The sequence below is a fragment of the Rana temporaria genome, chromosome 12 (genome assembly GCF_905171775.1).
Source record: "Rana temporaria chromosome 12, aRanTem1.1, whole genome shotgun sequence".
NCBI lineage: Eukaryota > Metazoa > Chordata > Amphibia > Anura > Ranidae > Rana > Rana temporaria.
Genome location: NC_053500.1, coordinates 19315898 through 19339362, shown reverse-complemented (window position 1 = coordinate 19339362; position 23465 = coordinate 19315898). Strand labels below are relative to the sequence as shown.

The following is a 23465-nucleotide window of genomic DNA, read 5'->3' as shown; positions in this document are numbered from 1 at the left end:
TTTTAGAGAGACAACTTGTACCATTTCATTTACACATCTCCATCAGGAAACTAAAATCAGGCGAGCGTTACCTTTTTTTATTTTAGAAATAAACATTTGAATGGTTACTGTAGCCATGACAACGAGTTTAATGGGCAGCCATATTGTCAAGCGGATTTGATGTGTTCAGCGGCAGTCCAGGTGAGAAGAACTGTCTATAGGAGCCAATGAGGTTACTGAATCCTTAAACTGTAATATCATTGACCCCCACTTAGTGGCTCCGCCTACAAGATGGCTGCCTGTGTTGGAAATTCTTGCCTCTAAATATACATTGGATGAAGTGTTAGAGAGTGTTCTGTGTACTTTAAACATTTTATACACATGCATGTATACACAGACATTAAACATGTAAGTGCAGAGGTGAAATCAGTGACTGAAATAGACTTTAAATATATATATATAATTATATTTTATTAAAAAAACATTTCACGCAGGACTACCACAGGAAGAACAAAAAGCAGGAGGGACATTGTAATAAATATCTTCACAGGACTCTTTCTACCCACAAAACTATTATATCCCAAAAAAATGTACAATATATATTTTAAAGGGTATTTGAATGGATGCCCAGTGCTCCAGTATAGGGGCCAGTAGTAACCAATTGGATTGCAGCTTTCATTTTCTATGCTGCTTCAGAAAACTACAATCTACTCGGTGGTCAGCACAATGTAAACTGTTTAATGTCAAGTCTGTCCATTATGTGCGGCGGGGTATGATAGAAAAATTGACGTTTCCTACCTTTACAGAACATATAAGGACAGACCTTTTATTTAGATTGTAAGTCAGGGGTCTCCAAACTATGACCCGCCAGTGATTCAGGAACTACAATTCCCATCATGCCCCGTCATGTTTGTGAATGTCAGAGTTTTACAATGTCTCATGGGACGTGTAGTTCCCAACCGCTAGAGGTCTGTAGTTTGGAGATCCCTGTTTTAAGCAGTAGTATTTTGGGGGGACATGGAAAACTGACACGTCCAAGTAATGCTAAAGCCTCGTACACACCATCCAATTAATGGCCATAATTGTCTGATGGACGTGTTGTGTTGGATAATCCGACCGTGTGTATTCTCCATCTGACAATTGTTGGCTGAATTAATGACAACAAATGTTGGCTGTTCATGCTCACCAACTGTCTGACAACAAATGCATTACGTCGGTTTATCCGATCGTGGGTACACAAGTCCATCCAACTAAAATCCAAAGTACAAACAAGCATGCTCGGAACCAATGCTAAACATCAGAACAAAATAGCAGAAGTTGCCCAAATGGTGGCGGTAAAGAGCTAAAAAAAAACACGTGGTTTGGGAGCTGCGGTGGCTCAACGCGATTGGCACTGCGCTGACAAGCCATTCACCTCTGCAGCTAGGGGTTCGGATCCCGGTCTCTGCTACATATGAATTGAGTTTGGTGGTCTCAGCCCGGCTCCCGGTGGGTGTGCTATGCGAGGTAAGCCTGCGCTTAGTACGCCCACCCCCCTCCCACAAAAGCCACCGAAATTGGGTTAACATGCACGCACTTTAACCACGCGGTCTCTAAAAAGAGAGGCGAAGGACTAACGGGGCTGGTTGAGCGGGCTAGATCCTCTCACTCCCTTATAGGGAGTCCCTCTGCCCCGTTGGGCTTCAAAGCGGAGCAGGTAGGGTGGGCTGTGTGGGAGGACCTCCGTACACACCCGCCATTGCCACCCGGGGCATGGAGAAAGGTGGCAGATTGCCTCTGGGGGAGGCCTGCCTACTCCCAACTCCTGCAGTCTGGCTCCTCTCGAGAAGTACACGCACAAAATACACTAAAAAAAAAAAACATGTGGTTTGGTGTATGTTGGCTGAAAATGTTTTGCCGTCTGTATGCAGAACCAGTTCACGGCCAGCCCCCCCCCCCCCTTGGGACCAAAATCCACGCAAAAGTCAGATGGAAGTCGATCGCGTGTACGAGGCTTTACACTTTATTCTGCTCCATTTTCCTAATGTAACAAAAATGGTGCAAAGACCTTTGAAGAATCTTCTAAGAAATGTAATTGGCTATTGCTTTTTATTTTTTATTTTTTTTTAACATAAAATGTTTAATTAAAAAAAAAAAATCAGCCCCTAACCCCACCAGGGAGGGGTGTGTTGTGATTGGGTGGGAGGAATGTGTTCTGAAGGGTTAATCTGCCATTGGACCAGAACTGGATAGAAAGTCTCCCACCCGCCTCCTCTATGGACCGCCCCTAAATACAACGGCTGATATTTCTTCGGGTCAACACAGTACAAATGGATAAAGGATTGCCAACGCTGGAATTCAAAGGAAAGTTTTCATAACGATAAGGCCGCTTTCACGCTACTGCAATTTCGCGGCCGCGATTTCAGGGAGACTTGAGGTCTATGAAGCTGAACTCGCATCAAAGTCGGACCAAAGTAGTGCATGGACTACTTTTGAAGTCGGAATGACAAAGTCATACGAATATGAATGGTTGTCATTGGAAATCATGGGGAACGGCTCCCAAATCTTGGGACAAGTCATACAAGTGTGAAAGAGGCCTAAAGAAGATGATATTAAATAACAAATGAACAAGCTGTATGCTTGCTAACCCCCCCCCCCCTTTTTTTTTGTGAACAAAATTTAAGATGATATATATGTGAACAAAGCACTACCACACCAAGCTGGCCAATGGCTCACCATGACTTCAACTTTTGGAGACCTGGGTTTGAATCCCAGTGCTGGTCAGAAGATTACAAATCCATAGGGGATCCAACATTAAGGCTGCAGTCCCTGTGCACACTCTCATAATAAGTGGACAGAAAAGGCCATATTTTTTAAAGGTCGCCTATAAGAATGTAGAGGCTCTGCCCCGATAGATTCAAAATGCACTGCTGTGTCTTTTGCTGGCTCCAATGCCATTCCCAACATGCAATGTGTGGAGTCAATGAGCATTTTATTTACCAGGTCTTCATGCTCAAAGGGCTGTCTGCTGGACCACAAGCTAGAGCTTTGCTGTGGCATAGTGGTTGAGCAGCCGACCCCGGGCCTAGCAGGGATTTCAAAGTTGCTGGTTCTAGTCTCAGCTTGTATGTTTGTAAAAAAAAATATTATTGCCAACTACTACAAATCTAAAGTCTGGATTAAGCTTAGGGAGGAACGGAAAGGGCTGGCTGGCTGAGGGGTTTAGCAGCCACCCTCCAGCCCCAATGGGAGTTGTAAATTGCAGGTTCGAATCCTGGTTTATCTTCTTGAATTTGTAACAACCTTATACTCCTGATATAGCAAAACGAACACAAAAGACATTGAGCAGAGGCGAGTAGCTCAGAGGATGAGAGTGTTGACCACAACGCTGTAGACCCGAGTTCGAATCCAGAAAAGCACTTGTAGACCTCGAGGGTGGCAAATACCTGAAAAGTGCTGAAGACCCCCGAGCTCAAATCTCTGAGTGAAAGCCTGGAGGCCATGGACAACCCACCAGTCTGCTCCAGTCCCAGGGCCCCACAGCCCTGTAACATGTGTGGGCATCACATTAGGTTGTGGACACCCCGCCTCTTCGGTCCACAGTCTGTGACATCAATGCAACATATATAATAAGAATGGGCTGTCTTACCGGGGTAGCCCATTCAAAAAGTGGGACTTAGGTTTTTATTGGCCTCACCCCCCAGGTACTGCACAGTACTTGAATTCCCAGATGGTGGGATAGGGTAGTGGGCCTGAAATATTGCCCACTACTCTACCCCCACCACCAGGAGGATTCAGGTACTGCGCAGTACCTGGTATCACACCCTGAGAGGGATTAGAACTCAGGTCTCCAGCAGCACAGTCAGCGTTCTAACCCTCTGAGCTATCACCTACGCTCAACCATCAACGTGTTCCTATTTCAGAAATAGAAAGGCATTCAACAAAGAGGAAAAAAAAAAATGTCAAACGCATTTCTACCAAGAACAGCTCCCATACACTGCTCCTGCCATCCCTTAGGGGGCTGTAAGTACATTCAACTCATATTGAAGAACAAACATCTCTAACCAGCTGCAGCCATGACTTCCCAGCCTGGCTAGTTTGCTTCCCCTATGGTGACAGAGTGGCTGTGTGGAGATGCTTGGGATGAATGTCTAATGGTTGGGAATGTCCTGGAACCCAAGCAGGATGGGAACGTCCACAAATATGGGATACTTGACCTAGGAATCGGTGCTACAGAAAATGGCACTTCATCTTTCAGCATTTTATACTTGTGATTTTAGTTCATCTATTGAGGCCCCTTGGCTGGATGGTCACTTTTATGAAAGAAGTCTCCCGAAGTTCACCTTACTCTTTAAGACCCCCAGCTATTAGTTTAATCCAGCCTGTGGAGACAGTGAAATGGACAAGGACTTTGGTGGACAGCTCTGCGGCTTGTCATTTGAAACCGTGACAACGAAAAGCAAAAGTTTTGGTGCCACTTTTGGTCCACTTAACTGGTCAAGTCTTATCATCCAAGCCTACACTCAAACACTCGGGTGGGTGTATGAGGCCAGTGGGATGTGCAGTGACCAGGAGGGGAGGAGGGAGGGATGCCCTGTGACCAGGGGGTGAGGAGGGAGGGATGCCCTGTGAAGAGGGGGTGAGGAGGGAGGGATGCCCTGTGACCAGGGGGTGAGGAGGGAGGGATGCCCTGTGACCAGGGGGTGAGGAGGGAGGGATGCCCTGTGACCAGGGGGTGAGGAGGGAGGGATGCCCTGTGACCAGGGGGTGAGGAGGGAGGGATGCCCTGTGACCAGGGGTTGAGGAGGGAGGGATGCCATGTGACCAGGGGGTGAGGAGGGAGGGATGCCCTGTGACCAGGGGGTGAGGAGGGATGCATGCCCTGTGAAGAGGGGGTGAGGTGGGTGCAAAAGAGGGATGTGCTGTGATAAAGGGGCTTGTTGGGTGGGAGGGGGGGTGCAAAATGTGCTGTGAGGAGGGAGGGATGCCCTGTGCCTTAGGGGGTGAGGCGGGTGGTAAACAAGGATCACTGCCATCAAGGGGTGGGATAGATCAGAGAGATGGGCGTGCTGTGACCAGGGGGTGATGTGGGTGGCAGAGAGGGATGTCCTATGACCAAGGGGCAAAGATGATGGCTGAATGAGACCGACGTATCTACATTCTGCTGCTTTTCTAACAGCGATGGAGTTACACCATGACGCACCTCAATCTGCACTTTATAGGATCATAAGTGTAATATGGACCTTAGTAGCTCTGCACAGTGACTATACTTCACTGCTCCAACTCTGGTTGGGTGTGACATGAAACAGACCAATGTTTCTCAGACCTCTCATTAAGTTCCACCAGCAGGTCATGTATTGTGACTGCCCCCGGAGGTGACTAATCCCATTGCAGATGATAAAATTCTCACCTCTGCACAGGTAAGAGAATCTTTGGGTAGGACCTGAGGATGGGTTCGGAAAAATACTTCCATAGAGCGCTATCAAGGCTAACCAGTCCTACCCCAACAGTTGTAAAAGCGGGACAGCCAATTACATTCCATGAAAGATGACCACTAGAGGGCACAATTAATAAAATTGTATTTTAAAATCTGGAACAGCAATAAAACAGAAATGTACACCGAGCAACAATTACTCTTGGGTAATGTCACAATAACTTAAATGTATACTCACTAAAATATAGTTTCCCTTAAAGGACCAACTTAAAGCTTAACTCCAGCCTAAGCATTATTTTGTTTTGTATAGAGGAGGGGGGAAGGGTCGGGTTTGTGAGACGGTTCTCCCCATGTGGGTCACCTCACAGAAATACATACTAAAAAAACAAAAACACTTGGCTGGAATTATACTTTAAATGTTTTAAATGACAGAGATCTAAAACTAATCTAATTGCTGCACGAGAAAGTTCAATGTCATTCAGAAACAGGGTGGGTGAGGGGGGGTTTTGAACCCCTGTCAGGTTTTTAGTCTCCACCTGGGGCGGTTCACTGAAACTGAAGGAAAATTTAAAATGTTGGGCTTTCACCAGAACGGGAATAGAGGCAAAATTGTCTCACGGTCAGGAGGATTTCCTCTCACTTCCTGTTGGGTCTACAGGACAGGACGTGAAGGGATATGCCTGGAATGGGAAAAAAAAATACCTTCCTGCTATATCCAAAAAAAACAAAACAAGGTTTTGGCTTTAGATAAATGTTAAGCTCCAGAACACTTCACAAAAATAAACCCGTCAGAGCCTGTAATGAGTAACATCTAGGAGCGAATACTTACAGCAGTGTACAGGACCGATAGACTCGTGACAAGGCTGGCAAGTGATCCGTGGTGAAGCTCTGCCACCACCTATAAGATTACCACAGTGACCCCGGACAGGAAATGAGTCTCTAACAGGTTACAGGAAGACCACAGGAGATCCAGTCGTAAGTAGCTGGGGAAGTGTCGTGAAGTCTGCGGAAGAAGATTAGTTCCGTTGTCTAACCCGCAAAAGAAAGCACCCATGACTCTAGGAGATGGGGAAAGGCTAGAACAGGTCCTCTTTCCTCCCCCGTTACTGGCACAGTGTAGTGGTGTCTGCCCATTAGACGCTAGCAGTCACATGACCATTTGTCCTTTACTTAGAGCGCTGGACAGATGTTGACTCCAGAAGATCCTGAGAACGTTCCAGACTTTGAGACGTCGACCAGCTTTCTGTTCATGCTGAGGTTCCTCATACAGCCCTGGTATGGGGGTGATAGGACTTCTGTACTGCGAAGAGTCGCTGCAACAAGAGGGGGAGGGAGAATCAATGATCAGGACATACAGAGGCGGAACATATGCAAACCACATCATAAGCCTGCGTTCACATCGGGCCCATGTCAAATCACAGGCTAAATCGGCGCCTATTGCTGGCAACGGCACCGTCCGAATCGGTGTGACGCCGACTTTGCGGCCCCCGCACCGGTTCCCAAAAGTAGTTCCTGTACTACTTTTGGCAACTTTGGGGGCGATTTCAATAGACATCTGTACAGGAACCCGCACCAATGACTCTGAAATCGCCCCCCGAAGTCAGGCCGAAATGCCAATTTGAAGTCGTACAAGTTCAGCCGAAATCCCACGAGTTCAAACCCACATTCATAGCTAGATTCAGGTAGAGTTAGGTCGGCGTATCAGTAGAGTATCAGTAGATACGCCGACCTAACTCGGAATCTGCGCCGACCTAAGTTTAAGTGTATTCTCAAACAGAGATACACTTAAACCTATGTAAGATACGACGGCTTGCGCCGTCCTATCTTAGGGTGCAATATTTAGGCTGGCCGCTAAGTGGCGCTTCCATTGCGGTCGGCGTAGAATATGTAAATCACTAGATACGCCTATTCACGAACGTACGCCCGGCCAACGCAGTACAGATACGCCGTTTCTGTAAAAGATAGGCAGCCTAAAGATAAAGATGCCCCCTAGGTGGCGTAGCCAATGTTAAAGTATGGCCGCCATTCCCGCTTCGAAATTCGAACGTTTTACGTCGTTTGCGTAAGTCGTCCGTGAATAGGGAATTACGTCATTTACGTCCACGTCGAAATCAATAGGACCGTGCAGCGTACTTAGCCGCAATGCACACTGGGAAATATAGGCGGACGGCGCATGCGCCATTCCAAAAAAACGTCAATCACGTCAGGTCAAAGCATATTATCATAAAACACGCCCCCTCAGCCTATTTTGAATTAGGCGCGCTTGCGCCCGCCGCATTTACGCTACGCCGCCGTAAGTTAGGAGGCAAGTACTTTGAGACTACAGTACTTGCCTCTCTGACTTAAGGCGGCGTATCGTAAATACGATACGCTACGCCGCCTTAAAGTTGCGGCGCTCTCTGTGAATCTACCTATCAGTGTGAACCTGGGCTAAGATTCAGTGCAAGGACTTTTTTAACAATTTGAACAACAGCTCACAAAAATTTCACTTTTACTAATCTTTTTTACAATGACAAAAAAAATTATAAAAATTTGTACTGATCTTCCTCAAAATTGAAAAGGGAGTCTGATCCGCATGATGGCTTAATATCTTTTACTAGCCTTTTATACGACAAAATGGTAAGACCTCATGAAAATTTGTGCAAGAATGTTTTGAATGCCCTTTCATAAACTGAAACTCGAGTGAGGATTTTTGCCAAATTGAACAATGGCTCTCTAAAAACGTACTGGTCTTTCCAGAACATGAAAGTGCCAATGGACACCTCTATATAATGCAGCAACACACAATCCATTAACAGTACTTACCGGGAACTCCGCCCACAAACAGGGTCCCATGACTGTGGACGTGGGAGGACGGACTGACTCCCACCAAGTGGCTTCCTTCTGTGTCCACGTCCAGCTGGATGACGTTACTGCCTTTGGTCACTGCAGAGGGGAGAGAGGAAAGGAGACGCTGAACAGCCGCCATGGAGCCAGATCTGATAAGTGACGTGTACAATCTGCAACAACCCCGCTGGTCTACCAATCACGGCACATTTACAGGATGTACAACACATCTTGTCAATGAAGCTGGAATGTAATGAGCAGGGAAGCGGTCAGGCATTGCTCGTTATGGAACTGCAATGCCCAATTATTCAAGTCAGTGGCCAATTTTCCTAATGAATTCCTCAACAAAGTATTTGGATAGTCCTATAGTGCAGAAGGTTGACCTCGGTTCTCTGCAGTCTACAACAAAAACGCCCCCCTCTTTGTGAATTATAAGTCAGTAGTAGTCCCATTATTCTGTAATTGGGAAGACGTTTTATAGTTTCTACACATCACTTCTTCAGTTCCAATGAGTATCACACAAGGGAAGTGACTTGGTATACGCAGTGCAGTTGTGATGGACTTGAAACTAAAATGAAAATTTTATGTTATGATTAGAACTATTAAAATGTTTCTCGGTTTATATTTCTTTAATTCTTTTTATATTTCCATATTTCTTTTTATATATGCATATGTGTGTATGAGAATGATCAATACTGCTTATTTTCCTTAAAGAGTTTATATCAGGAATGATATATGATGGTTTTTAAAATAATGAATTCAGCATTGAAAATACAAGGGAAAACTGTTTTGTTCAGAAGCCTCTACATCTTCTCCTTCTGTTTATCGTCTTTGGAATGTGTGCTCCGGCCCATCCCCCTCATCCTGTCTTCCCCTCACCCAAATGACTGCTTGAATCTTGTAACCAAAGGAATTCTATGTAAAATGGCGAATGAGTTTGAAAAAAGACACGAGGGGACTTTATGTCACATGACAAGAAGGGTCTGTGCAACTAGTCTGAGAAGAACATGGAATAGGAAACCATCCCTTATATGAACTGGCCAATGAGAGGCTTCATGCCAATGACAGACTCACAGGGGGTGGGTGAAATGGGTAAAGTGGGTGTGCATGTTTTGTGATTCTGTGGTTTTAATAAAGAGCCAGCAGGCTTGCTCTTCCTGTTTGGGATTGAAGCTGAGAAGGTGAGCATGTGGTCTGTTTTCTCCATAGATTGCACTGTATCACCATAGTAATTTGAATCAGACGGCAGGATGGGTTAGCCCTGAGATTGTATCAGGAAATCAATTAATTAATGAGTCTCTATCACAGTGAGGAATGCAAAGACCTATATACTGGAGAGATGAAACAATCAACAACTGAAGGGCCCAACATAAGAGGACTCATTCTACAGGCCAGCAGTCTTCCTCAACTATAAGGAAAAGTGATATTCATCCAATGACCAGGAGGAGGACATTTTGGACAGAGAGGACAACTGTGTCTCAAGAGGCCACCTACATCAAAATTTTACAACCATCCCTGAACATGGGTGGGGGCCCTTGTATTCCACATATAATACAGTTTTAACTCCACCCTGACAATTTGACAACAATTCACTCCTTCAGCCATATTAAATCGAAGGATTAACATGTGTGCAGACTTCCTAACAGCAGGGGTGGGATTATATAATTAGGACAGGGGGAGTCCCCCAACTCTCACACCTCCTATCCTGTTCATGGCCAATCAACATCTACATTCCATGGTTAGATAATGGTGCTACCCAGTGGCGGCTGGTGCTCTATTTTTTGGGGTGGAGGCAAAAAAACCTGACCCCCCGTTTGTTTGGTCGGTCAACCAACCCCCGAGCCCACAGTTTTGTGAAGCCAATTAGAGCCCATTGTGCTTAAAAAAAAGAAAGAAGAAAGACCCCATTGGGATCAAGGCATCCGGTGACCTGCATGTATATCAGGGCCCGGGCGCATGGATTAGGGACCCTAATGGAGAATTCGCCACTGGTGCTACCTGTGTGAAGTAGTGGCACTAAGAAGCTACCAAACCTCTCCAAGAATTTAAAACAAGTCTAGTTAAATGTGAATAACTACAACTAGATATACCATGACCTGGACAAATGGGAACCTTCACAGACATACATTTGCAAACTGAAATTTTGTAAATCTCCCAACTCTCCTCCCATTGGCTGCAGACTATACTGACCGGCTATGGTGTGCCACTGCCCATCACACAGGGGCTGCTGTAGGTTCACCTCTGTGCTGTGTTTGCCTCGTTCATCCATTAGAACTAGAGTGACCTGGAATAGAAAACAATACATTATCACACCGGTGAGCTGAAGCATGGAGGTGGCCTTTGTGGCCTACCATTAACGCAAATACTAGCTGCCTGCTTGCCATGCTGATCTTCTTCCTCTAAATGACTGGCCTCTGCCAGGTTTTGCCTTCTGTGTCCTCACTGGGGAGGTTTCTTTGTGACAATGCCGTCCTTGAGACAGGAAGCAAGGAGGCACAGAGATACAGACACTGACAGAGGCGCTAACCCTTACAGAGCTGTACGCAAAAGTACTGGCTAGACTTTCAATTTACAAAGCAGTGTGGTTAGTATTTACACAACAATTGCTTTTTTTCATATGACTGCAATAATAAAATATTTTATCTTATTTTTTATCACACCAGTCAAATTTATTAAATGTAAATAGCTTCCCTAAATAGCTTCCTTTACCTTAGTGCAGTCCTCCTTCACTTACCTCATCCTTCCATTTTGCTTTTAAATGTCCTTATTTCTTCTGAGAAATCCTCACTTCCTGTTATTCTGTCTGTAACTCCACACAGTAATGCGAGGCTTTCTCCCTGGTGTGGAGAAAGCCTCTTGAGGGGGGAGGGGGCGAGCAGGAGAGTCAGGACACTCTCTACTTTGCAGATAGAGAAAGGAGCTGTGTGTTAGTGGGCGTCCTGACACTCCTGCTCGCCCCCTCCCCCCTCAGGAGGCTTTCTCCACACCAGGGAGAAAGCCTTGCATTACTGTGTGGAGTTACAGACAGAAGAACAGGAAGTGAGGATTTCTCAGAAGAAATAAGGACATTTAAAAGCAAAATGGAAGGATGAGGTAAGTGAAGGAGGACTGCACTAAGGTAAAGGAAGTTATTTAGGGATTTTTTTTTTTACCTTTACAACCCCTTTAAGTAGTGGGGTTAAAAAGAAACTCACAAAATAAGTGCACTCCTATATGCCAACAAATGAAATACCTTTTTATCAGCTGCAGACACACTGATGGAGTTGCCGCTCTCACAGTGTATGTGGAATAGAAGACCGGAGCGGTGCATGGGCCGCACCTCCAACTTCAGCTCCAGATCCAACCTCAGGTCAATCAGGTCCCCTGAGACAGGAAAATGTGTTTGAAACAAGTCTGACCACAAATAGAACGACAAATGACCTGTATCTGACAAATGCTAGACAGAACCAGGCCAATAAATATGAGTATTTCTAGCATTGTTTGATAATGAAGGACACAATCACTGGGCTGTTCTTATTCAGTCTCCTTATGAATCCAGCAGTGGGGTCTGTGAATTTGCAGGCCAAGGACCGGATCCAAAGCTTACTTGCACATGCCCTGTGTTGACGTCACACCGGCTGATCGACATAGCTGGAGTGACGTTCGTTACTGCGCATCGGGAGCATTTTTTTCGACGTTAGGCATTTCTAGATAGAACACCTGCTCTGGGTGTCCATAAGACACACAGGAGACAGCTCAGTCCAGCCCCCCCCAGCTCCCTCCTCACTGGCTGTGATTGACAGCAGCAGGAGCCAGTGGTGTGTCTGAGAAAATGACATGGAAGAGAGCCAGGCCACCTCTGCTCTCCTGCACATCGCTGGATTGAAATCAGGCTCAGGTAAGTATTGGGGAGGGTTGGGAGCTGCATGAAGGTAAACAATCTTCAGCCGTTACAACTACTTTAAGCAGCTTGGTAGGTAGCATTACAATGATTTTGGGGGGAGTGGGGTGCAGCTATAAAGGCAAGACAGGACAGATATTACAGGGCATATAACTAAAGTCCTGAGATTATCATTTTTGCCTAGACATCCCAAACATAAAACTCTCACTGATCTCAATTAGCTGGATTCAGGTAGGGCGGCTCACTTTTGAGGCGGCGTAGCGTATCGCATATACGCTACGCCGCCGTAAGTAAGAGAGGCAAGTGCTGTATTAACGAAGCACTTGCCTCCTAAGTTACGGCGGCGTAGCGTGAATGGGCTGGCGTAAGCACGCCTAATTCAAATGAGGATGAGGGGGGCGTGTTTTATGTAAATGACTCGTGACCCGACGTGATTGACGTTTTTTACGAACGGCGCATGCGCCGTCCGTGGACATATCCCAGTGTGCATTGCTCCAAAGTACGCCGCAAGGACGTATTGGTTTCGACGTGAACGTAAATTACGTCCAGCCCCATTCAGGGACGACCTACGCAAACGACGTAAAATTTAAAAATTTCGACGCGGGAACGACGCGGCCGCTGATAGGCTGAGCGCACTGTGAGTCACCGACCCGCAGGAAGTGGAAGAGACCGGGACCGGAGAACGGGACGGCGATATCGGAACAACAGGGGATCGTAGGCAGGTAAGTGAAAGTTTATTTTGTATAGTTTTACAGCCCGGGCACAGCGGGGGTTAATAGTTTTAGCTTGGAGAACTCCTTTAACATTGACTAGGCCAGCTATTTATTCGCCTAACTTTACACCCGAAAACGCCTTACGTAAACGGCGTATCTTTACTGCGACAGGCAAGCGCACGTTCGTGAATCGGCGTATCTCGCTGATTTACGCATTCAAGTTGTAAATCAGCGTTCACGCTCCTATCGGCCGGCTGAACTAGACAGCGAAGATACGATGGCGCAGGCCGAAGTATCTTAGCTAGGTTTAAGTGTATCTCAGTTTGAGAATACACTTTAACATACGACGGCTTAGATTCCGAGTTACGACGACGTATCTACTGATACACCGGCGTAACTCTTTGTGAATCTAGATATATGAATCTTAACATACATCCAAATATTGTGTCAACAAGAATCCAAAATTCTACACGGAATAACTAAGATACTAATCAAAGTTTTCAGCTCATCCGTTTATTGCAGAAATAACTAAAATGTACGGATTCCTTTCCAATTCTTCGAACCAAAGGTATGGGCTTGGCAACCTTGACCTGAATAGGTCTCTACAAAATATGAAATGAACTTTGAGAAAACCCTATAGCGTACCGAATCTGAGGAATCCTCCATCTGAGAAGAACAATCCGGGTTCTGTGAGCCCCTCAAAGCAAGGCGTGACCCCCACCACTCTCCCGGGGGCACCCAACTCTTTCCCATCCATCTTCAGATCTCTCAGGCAGCACCGGAAACCATTCATAGCTCCGTCCTGAAACAGATGGAAACAGCAACATCACAAAAAACACGCTAATCTAAATAGGAAAAATCACATTCTTTTACTTAACGAGCACCTGTATTAATATTATTTATATATATATATATATATATATATATATATACCGGTATATATATATATATATATATATATATATATATATATAAATTCACGCAGTACGACTGTTTTCAAACTTATAGTGGTGGGTTATACTGCACATGGCAGATGTAAGCTGATTGGTTGCCGTGCTCAAGACAATACCTTCCTCCAATGTATTGATCTGAGGCCCTTTATGTGTCCATCACTTACCATGTTGTCTGGAAGGTTCCTTAGTGCAGGGAATCCTCCAACGTATGCTGGACTGGTCAAAGACAAGGTGGATCCCAAGTGTATGATGCCGGTCTGTGCTCTCAGGCCATCAATGACCAGACGGAGCTTATTCTTCTCTTTCCCAAAGAAAACCTAAATGTACATAAATGAAAATCAAAGGTGACCTTGAAATCTTGCTTCTGCTTACACGTGGCAGGTACAAAATCATTTGTGTCACAGTTTTTGGCTCAAATTCAAGGCAACATTCACCTGCTTCTGTAATTTGCTGATCCACTCCCATTCAATCTTCTACTCTTCCAATCCCATGGTGGGCCTCACCTCCTAACAGGAATCATTGACTGGACACCCTTAATGAGCAGTCCAGCCACCCTTCGACTTTAATACTTTCTAGGTGTAGTCTAGTGGCCATCTTGGGTCAGGCAGGGCCTATTTAAGACCCTGGCTCTCAGGCTTGTCACGCATTTTGTGAGTTGGCAGAGTAGGGAAAGGTACCTCCTCTTTTCGGGGACAGTAGTAGCATTAAGGAGAGGTTCCTGATGAGGAGGAAAAGCGTTTGGTCCAACTCGTCTGGACACCTTCCCGATTGAACACGAGACCGCCAGGCCCCCTTCTGTCCCCTCTCAACAGATGTCATCACTCTGGCTGGAATCTGCTCCTTCCATGTGGCAGGAAACTGTGAGTGCACCTGGCTGGGTAGCCTTCCCACCAGGTTTGGCGTGAACGGTTACCCCATTACTTCAATACGAGTCTTCTATTGTACCTGCCTGAGTGAATTATTGCCTCCACACCATGCTGCACCACACCTACAATCTTGTACTTCTTAAAAAAATCCTCATTAGCCCAATAATTTTCTTACAAAATTTCCTTTAACAGAGACTAAGAGATAAACAATATGAATAGATAGGTCTATATGGGGCAGATAGGCAACTATGATATTACCTATACGTTTCCCTTCATGATGAGCCACATAGGTTCCGTTTGCACCAATCCATTCCAGTCTGCTGGCAGCTTTGGCAGTACAAAGGGCGCAGAATGGGGAAAGGAACAATAGGTGGAAGTGCTTGATACAGATTAGATTATGTTTGGAACAGATAAGTGGAAGTGCTTGACACAGATAGTTGGATTGAATAAATGGGGGGGGGGGGGGGGTTAGATAACGTATGTGTCTCCTGTATCTAAACCATTTACATGGACTGTTGCAAGGAGGCAAAATGGGTATCTTGGCTTATGGCAGAGGCTACTCTGGCTGCATTAAAATAGTTGTATAATATATAACTTCCCCAAAAAAACAAAAAGAGAATCCTCATACCGTGTGCCAGAGCCCATCTGTGTACTTGTCTTTACTTCTCAGTCGATGAGTTCTTCCATGGATGTTCATCAGGAGCACAAACCGGGCATTGATCACGTGGAGAGACAGGGAGGAGGTTCCTTGCTCATCAGCAAAATAAAAGAGGAGCCCGCTGGAGGCGTTCAGCCGGACCTCCATTGAAAAGTAGAACCTGTGCAACATAAATATAGAAGAATGTTTAGAACATGGAGGGGTCCTTGTAGATCAATGGTTTGCCAACAATTGGTACGATGATGTCACCACTCAGTGGGCGTTCCCTTCCTGTCTGGCTGGGTACACACCTCTCACATGTAAGAAGTCATTCAAAATCTTTTTTCTCTTCCTGCTAATTTATATGTGCAGCATTATAGCTGCATAATTTAAGCAGCCATAATGTTGCACCTTTGCCAGATTATGCAAAGTTCACAGGACTAGGTTGGACTTGATGGACTTTTTTCAACCTCACCTACTATGTAAAAAATAATACAACCACATGATGATGTCCTCCTGAATACCATATTTTCCGGCGTATAAGACGACCTTTTGGGCTTAAAAACTTGCCTCAAAACCCGGGGGTCGTCTTATACGCCGGTACCTGTCTCTGGGATCCATTATTCAAAAGCCGCGCCTCCTCCTTGTGGTGTTCCGTGATGGGGGCGGAACACTTGGTTTTCCAACAGAGCCTCTGTTCGGTGTTCCGCCTATCACAGATGTCTTCTCATTCTAGGCTTCGGACGAGAGGACCTCCGTGATAGGCGGAACACGTGAACAGCACAAGGAGGAAAAAGGTATGGCACAGTGAGGCATGGGATGGCACAGTGAGGCATGTTGATGGCACAGTGAGGCATGTAATGGGCACAGCGAGGCATGTAATGGCACAGTGAGGCATGTAATGGGCACAGTGAGGCATGTAATGGCACAGTGAGGCATGTAATGGCACAGTGAGGCATGTAATGGCACAGTGAGGCATGTAATGGGCACAGTGAGGCATGTAATGGGCACAGTGAGGCATGTAATGGGCACAGTGAGATTTGAAAAAAGCTGAATAAAGCCTGTTCCTTTCAGCGGTTGTTCCCGGCTACCCCTCAGCTTCCAGACAGACTAGTAGAATGGGGGTCGTCTTATACGGTGAGTATATCCCAAAACCAAAATTATAGCTGGAAAATTAGGGGGTCGTCTTATACGCCGGCAAATACGGTGATCTGTGTTTCCTCTAATGTCACCGTAGTTTATTGATTATTCACCTTTCTTGTTGGAAGTCAGGAAGATGTGTAAATTCCAGATGGCTGGAAGAGGAACCTCCAAATTGGAACGCCCCTTTGACAGCTTTGGGAAGCATGCATGATGAACTGAGCTGATTCCGGTGGCTCATTAAGGCCAGCTTCCTCTGCCGAGCCTGCCAACATGAACAACATATCAGCATGTTAAATAAAATACATAATAATACAATTTAGAATATAAACAATCCTCATGTTTCTAGGACCCCCTACCTTAATTTTCTTCAGTTTATCCTTCTTTAGCAGAGCTCGAATCTCTTGTGGCCGTTGCTCTGTCGCCTCCTGGCAGCTCATAGTTACATTCAGGCTACGTAGATTCTGTTGCAGATCTAGAACCATCTGGGGTCCAGTGATACTAGAGCCAAATAGAACATAGGGATCAGCATACTAGGTTAGGTCAGAAATGGACTATCGAACAATAGAATGTTGGGCAATGGAGGAAGGAGATGCCCACCGTGGCCATAATCTCACCTTTTCACAAAGACGTTACTGATGCAGCCACTCAGGTTTCCAGGTGTGCCACTATCAGGTGCGCCGCCAAGGAGAAGGTTAATACCTGCCGCTTCCTGCCGCCTCCTCCTGCTGCTGTCCGACAACTGCCGGCTTCCTTCTAGTTGGTCGTCTATGTAAAGCCGCACCCTGCACAGTGATAATGAGTGTCAATAATCGTGACATTTACTGTAATGCCCACGCACCTTAATCAACAAAATGTTCCAACCTCTTCCATCAACCGAATCACATGGGAGCAGATGCAGTGCCGGCCCAAGACATTGTGCTGCCTGGTACCAAGAATGAAATGCTGCCCCCCCCCCAAAAAAAAATTACGCCCACCAAAATGCCCCCACATCCATTATTTTATATCATGGTAACCAGAGTTTTTTTTCTCAGAAAATAGGTGCAGGAACTCAACCATGACCCCGTTCAGATTTCACAAACAGTAGAATGGTCTTAAGGGACATTAAATACCAGGATTGCATTACATACAGAGTGCAGAGTTCAGGGGGGTTACACACAGAGTGCAGAGCTGTCACTTGTAAACACATAAACCAGACTTCTGTGTTTACAAGTGATTGTGGTGAGCAGGCACCAAAGGGTCTGACCCAGAGGTGGTGGAACTGAGTTCCCCCAAGTTCCCCCTGAAAAAAAGCCCTGATGGTAACTAAAGTGGACCTATCATGGCTCTATACATGTATATAGGAGTATAAAAAGGACCTGTTATGGCTCTATTCATTAACCCCACAGTGGAGCGGAGAGCGGAACGGGAGGAGCGGTCGGGCGACAATTAGCCCCACAGTGGAGTGGAGAGTGGAGCTGGCGGAATGGGAATGGCGTGCAGGCAGGAAATTTGCTGCCCCCCTGAAAGTGCTGCCTGGTACAATGGTACCATCAGGTCCCATGTTAGGGCCGGCCCTGAGCAGATGTATGAAACTGTTGGGACTTCCCGCCCTATTTCCCCTACAGAGAACCCAATCAACATACAGACATGTACGAACTGTCCTTCTGGCCAACAGGACCCCTGAAGCCATTTTCCCTTCTCAACAAGCCAGCCCTACTGCACAGCAATGCCATGTAATGGAATTCTTATACCATTCTCAAGTCCCACACTCTTAGAAGGGACCCCTCTTGCACACTCACTCCTTCTTATTGCTGTAAAGAGACAGATAGTGTCCTGCTCCATCTGAATACGGTGATCTAGAGGTGAGTTCTGTGGAGAGAAGCCTCACAGAGAGATGTCCATCTTGCACTGACACCTGGCACGATCCCTCCTGGAAAGAGAAAAGACGGGACAGAGTTCAATAAAAAAAAAAAGGTTCAATAAAAAAAATAATAATAATTCAGTTTATATTTAGAAAGTTATGAATGGCTGAGTGCATAAGGAACAAGTGATTATCAGTTGCTTATTGTAGGAAAGGTGATTTTACCATTAGAGTAGGGGGAGATTCTTTACAGTAACAGTGCTTAAAGCGGAGTTCCAGCCTTTTTATGTTTATTAAAAGTCAGCGGCTACAAAGTGTGGCTGCTGTCTTTCAATAAACAGACACTTACCTGCTCCACGGTCCAGCGATGCGGCCGCCCGGAACGACGCTCCTCTCCCCCCTCTCCGCCGGCGGTGACAGCTTTCGGCTTCATGGCCCGGCACGGGCTGTACTCTAGGAGTGGACAGGCGATCTCCTGGGACCTGTCACGTGTCCTAGGCGATCACCTAGAGGGAGGGGCCGCCTAAGGTGAGAGGAGGAGTCACCTGGGCGGCCCGTAGGTGGAAGTAGGAAGTGGGACAGGAAGTCCCACTCCCCCCCCAAAAAAAATTACATGCCAAATGTGGCATGTACGGGGGAGAGGAGTGCTTAAAGCGGATGTTCCACTTTTGGGTGGAACTCCGCTTTAAGCTGTGGAATTCTGTAGCACATAAATGAAGTAGCAGTGGCAGGGCCGGACTTACCATTGGGCTTGACTGGGCTCAAGCCCATGGGCGCCGCCCAATAGGGGGTTGCCGGACGGCAACCCCCCTTTTTTTATTTCTTTTTTTATAAAAAAAAAAGTTTTTTTATTTATTTATATATATATTGGGGTTGGGGTGTTGTTTGCCTTCCATAACTGGAGTTCTTGAGGTGCAGAGCTTAACGGATGTGTCCGTTTTCAACATAGTAAAATATGTAAGTCTATACAGTACTGAGTTGCCCTGCACCACATGAAAGCTAAAATCAGCCTTACAATGGGAGTAGCCCTCTTGTCAGGTGATGGGTGGAAAGGAAAATTTAGCGGGCAAAATTACAGAAGTAAGTCCAGGGTGGGTTGGTGTCGCTAATGTGTTAATAGTCACTAGCTATTTGGAGCGGAACTGCAAAATATAAAAGTGCCCCCCCCCCCAATGTTCTGCAGCCATACAGTACAATATGGGAGGGTGGTCATACAAGTGTATGTAAATTACTGTACAAATCTTTGTGCAGGTAGATGGGATCCGGCGTATGCAGGGGGGCAGACTGACCATTGGGGCTCTCGGGCACTGCCCGAGGGCCCCATGCCACTAGGGAGCCCTATCAGGGTTGCCAGGCTCAATAAAACCAGGGACAGTATGTAAAAATCTGTGTTTTTTTACATCTGTCCCTGATATGTCAGAAACCGACATGCTTTTGATGTGAAAATCCTGAGATTTTAGCTGCCCTGCCTCCTGGCATGGTGGCCATCTGTAAGCCCGGGGGGCCCCATAATCTTCTATTGCCCGGGGGCCCCATGAGTTGTCAGTCCGCCCCTGGGCGTATGTGCTCCAGTTGCTGGGCTGAAGTTGCCCTTCTACGGAATGAGCTCAGTATTTTGATGGTTAAATTGGTCGTATCAGTATGCATATACCTCACTGGACTGGTGATACATCAGTCCATTGCGCTGGCTGGTCTGGAATCCAAAACCTGCAGCAAAGTCATCCTGGAAACTGGGCACGTTCTTCAGGTTCACATCGAGGAAGCCGTGTCCATGGAACTGCACCGACCTGGCGATCTGTCATCAAGAAGAGACACCGTGAGCAAAAACTGCAAAATCTAGAGCCTAGTCATGTAATCCCACCATTGCTATGGCTATACAAGGATAGGGGGTTATGCCCAGAGCAATTATGGGATGCAGACTATGGCAAATTATAGCGACAAGACTTCAGTCTACTGTAGTCCAACCAATAGAAGACGATTGTTACGAGTCCCTACACAAGGCATGCCATCACTGCATTTTCATGAAATAAGTCAGTAGGATGTCACTTACCAGCAGGTCTGTGGTGCAGCCATAGCTGACACCAGTCGTATTCATACGCTTTAAGTCCACGTATTTGCCCAATGCTTTGAGACCCTTCATACAGCCTCTGATGGACCCTCCGGTTGGGAAAAACTCCTTCAGACTGTCAGAAAATAACGAGATACAGTTAATGAAATGCTTGTGGGGCTTTCTGGAGATCTACAGTAGGATGATGTGCCACTAATCCTCCTTTATTTAGGAATTCTCAGGTCTGTTCTGATCAATAAACCAATTTCCTAAATTTTTCCCCTGGTTTGAAAGCAAGCAACTGTAATAACTGTCACTGGGCACATGCTGACCCAATGCCTCTCTGGCTGTGAGCTGCTGTTTATAAAGACATGTTGCCACAGACAGGGCCCGGCCTTTGGGGTGTGCGAACTGTGCGGCCGTACAGGGCGCCATGGGCAACAGGGGCGCCGTGCGACCATCACAGCTCGCAGAATGTGAGTGGTAGCAGGGCCGGGCCGGATTAGGAAGGCAGCCGCCTATGACGCACTGCCACCTAGGGGCGCCACTGACTCTTGCCTCACCTCTTCCTCCTCATTGTCGTTCCCCAGGCTTCTGGCAGAGGATAGAGGGGCCCCGGACAGCCTCTTTGTGTATGTTTAGGTGACCAGGGGGTGAGGGGTGAAGATGGGGGGGGTGCCACAGGATTAGCTCGCACAGGGCGCCTGAACACCTAAAGCTCGCAGAATGTGAGTGGTAGCAGGGCCGGGCCGGCGCTACCACTAGGCGGATTAGGAAGGCAGCCGCCTAGGACGCACTGCCACCTAGGGGCGCCACTGACTCCTGCCTCACCTCTTCCTCCTCATTGTCGTTCCCCAGGCTCCTGGCAGAGGATAGAGGGGCCCCGGACAGCCTCTTTGTGTATGTTTAGGTGACCAGGGGGTGAGGGGTGAAGATGGGGGGGTGCCACAGGATTAGCTCGCACAGGGCGCCTGAACACCTAAGGTCGGCCCTGGCCACAGACAATACTATAAGACTAAAGATAACAATATAATTCTCCACAGCGGCTCGCAGCACTGGCCATCTAATGGGGTGCCGGCACGGTGTGAAGATTACAAATTATAGGTGACAAGCGAGCAGGGAGAGCCAAGAACCCTCTAATGGAACCACATTAAGGTCATGAAATTGAAGCAGAGTATTGCCTATAGTGGTGTCCTGCTATTGCTGTCAACTCATCCAGTGTGATATAAATGATTCCGACTTTTCCACTGGGTCTTATTTATCAGTGTTTGTGAACCCCTTTCAGACGGTCACTGATGCCTCTAGCAACAAATCCAATCTTCCAAAGTGGCATGGATGAGCAAAAACAGAATGAGATTGGTCGATATGGGCAGCACAGAGTGTCAATGGAAAGTTTAAGAAATATGGCCAGCTGTGTCTGCTCTGAGCACTACTGTAGATTAATATCAGAAGAGTCCATCACAGATACAGTGGAACCTTGGATTACGAGCATAATCCGTTCCAGGAGAATGCTTGGAATCCAAAGTACTTGCATATCAAAGCGAGTTTCCTCATTGAAGTCAATGGAAACGAAAATAATTGGTTCCGCATTGACTTCAATGGCATGCAATACCACATGTGGCCAGAGGTGGGGGGTGGGGCACCGGAGAGCCTCGGAAACACACAGAAAGACCCGAGGACACCTTTGCTGACCTCTGCAAACCACGGAAAGGCTCGGGAACTGAGTATTTTCAAGTCTCTCCAAGCATTTCCATTCGGCTCCGCTCGGCTCTGCCCCCCCCCCCCACACACACACCACTTTGGCTTGAATCCTGCTCATTTTGTGAGACAACACTCACAAACGGAGTCAGGATCTGAGATACGCTACGCCCGCCGATAGATACGATAATGTATCTGAATCCGGGCCAGAATACATAATGTTGGGAGGAGTGCCACGGAGCTCATAAGCACAAAGCCAAACATAAACTACAACGGAAAAGACACAAACTCAAGAGCATAAAAACAAAAATGCCCATTATGTACTAAAACCAGGGCCGCCATCAGGGGGGTACAGGCATTACACCTGATAGGGACCCGATGGTCCCCAGGGGCCTGTTTTTTTTTTCCGTCTGACCCCCCCCCTTTAGCAACTAGCGGCAGGGGCCCCCCTCATTTTTTTTCTTTTAATTTTTAATTTTTTGTTTTCGTTTGACTCTAGCAACTCGCGGCAGGAAAGAGAAGACTTGAGTTGACTTTGTTTTGTTCGTCAGCACCAGTCCCCCCCGTCCCACTTATCATCTTGCGGCAGGAGAGAGAAGAGAAGAGATGCCGACACTTTCGTTACCACAACCCCCCCCGCTTATCATCTCACGGCAGGAGAGAGCAGGCCCCCCCCCCCCCCTCCGGTTCTCTGCTCAAGGGCGGCCCTGCCTAAAGCTGTGTAAGGGGCCCTAAAAATTGTGATGGCTGCCCTGACTAAAACGCAATGGGCTACATTCAGGTAGGGGCGCACATAGTTACGGCGGCGCAGCGTATCGTATTTACGCTACGCCGCCGTAAGTTAGAGAGGCAAGTGCTGTATTCACAAAGCACTTGCCTTCTAAGTTACGGCGGCGTAGCGTAAATGGGGCCGGCATAAGCGCGCGTAATTCAAATGTGGATGAGGGGGCGTGTTTTATGTTAACTCTTGGTGACCCGACGTGATTGACGTTTTTCCCGAACGGCGCATGCGCTGTCTATGGAATTTCCCAGTGTGCATTGCTCCAAAGTACGCTGCAAGGACGTCATTGGTTTCGACGTGAACGTAAATTACGTCCAGCCTATTCGTGAACGACTTACGCAAACAACGTAAAAAATTAAAATTTCAATGCGGGAACGACAGCCATATTTAACATTGCGTGCGCCTCCTAATAGCAGGAGTAACCTTACGCCGAAAAAGCCTAACGTAAACGACGTAAAAAAATAGCGCCGGGGCGTACGTAAATTTGTGAATCGGCGTATCTAGGTCATTTGCATATTCTACGCCGAAAACGACGGAAGCGCCACCTAGCGGCCAGCGTAAATATGCACCCTAAAATACGACGGTGTAAGAGATGCATCTTAGGCTAATGTCGGCGTATCTTGCTTTCTGAATACAGAAAGAAGATACGCCGGCGCAGATTTGAATTTACGCGGCGTATCTATAGATAC

General features: G+C 46.8%; 1 protein-coding gene across 2 annotated transcripts in view; it reads right to left on the bottom strand.

Annotated features, from left to right (window-relative positions):
• Positions 1-2077: 2077 nt before the first annotated feature.
• The window catches only part of LAMA5 (laminin subunit alpha 5), a 217036-nt gene continuing 195648 nt past the window's right edge, over positions 2078-23465 (bottom strand). For both annotated transcript variants that reach the window (XM_040330485.1, XM_040330486.1), the window contains exons 68-80: positions 20301-20433; positions 19902-20045; positions 18189-18319; positions 17025-17192; positions 16767-16908; positions 16521-16672; positions 15259-15448; positions 13929-14081; positions 13457-13613; positions 11451-11581; positions 10409-10502; positions 8198-8317; positions 2078-6705 (exon numbers count right to left, since the gene is read on the bottom strand). In XM_040330485.1, the coding sequence (XP_040186419.1) occupies positions 6563-6705; positions 8198-8317; positions 10409-10502; positions 11451-11581; positions 13457-13613; positions 13929-14081; positions 15259-15448; positions 16521-16672; positions 16767-16908; positions 17025-17192; positions 18189-18319; positions 19902-20045; positions 20301-20433 (1858 nt within the window). In that variant the 3' untranslated portion in view covers positions 2078-6562. The remainder of the gene's footprint in view (positions 6706-8197; positions 8318-10408; positions 10503-11450; positions 11582-13456; positions 13614-13928; positions 14082-15258; positions 15449-16520; positions 16673-16766; positions 16909-17024; positions 17193-18188; positions 18320-19901; positions 20046-20300; positions 20434-23465) is intronic.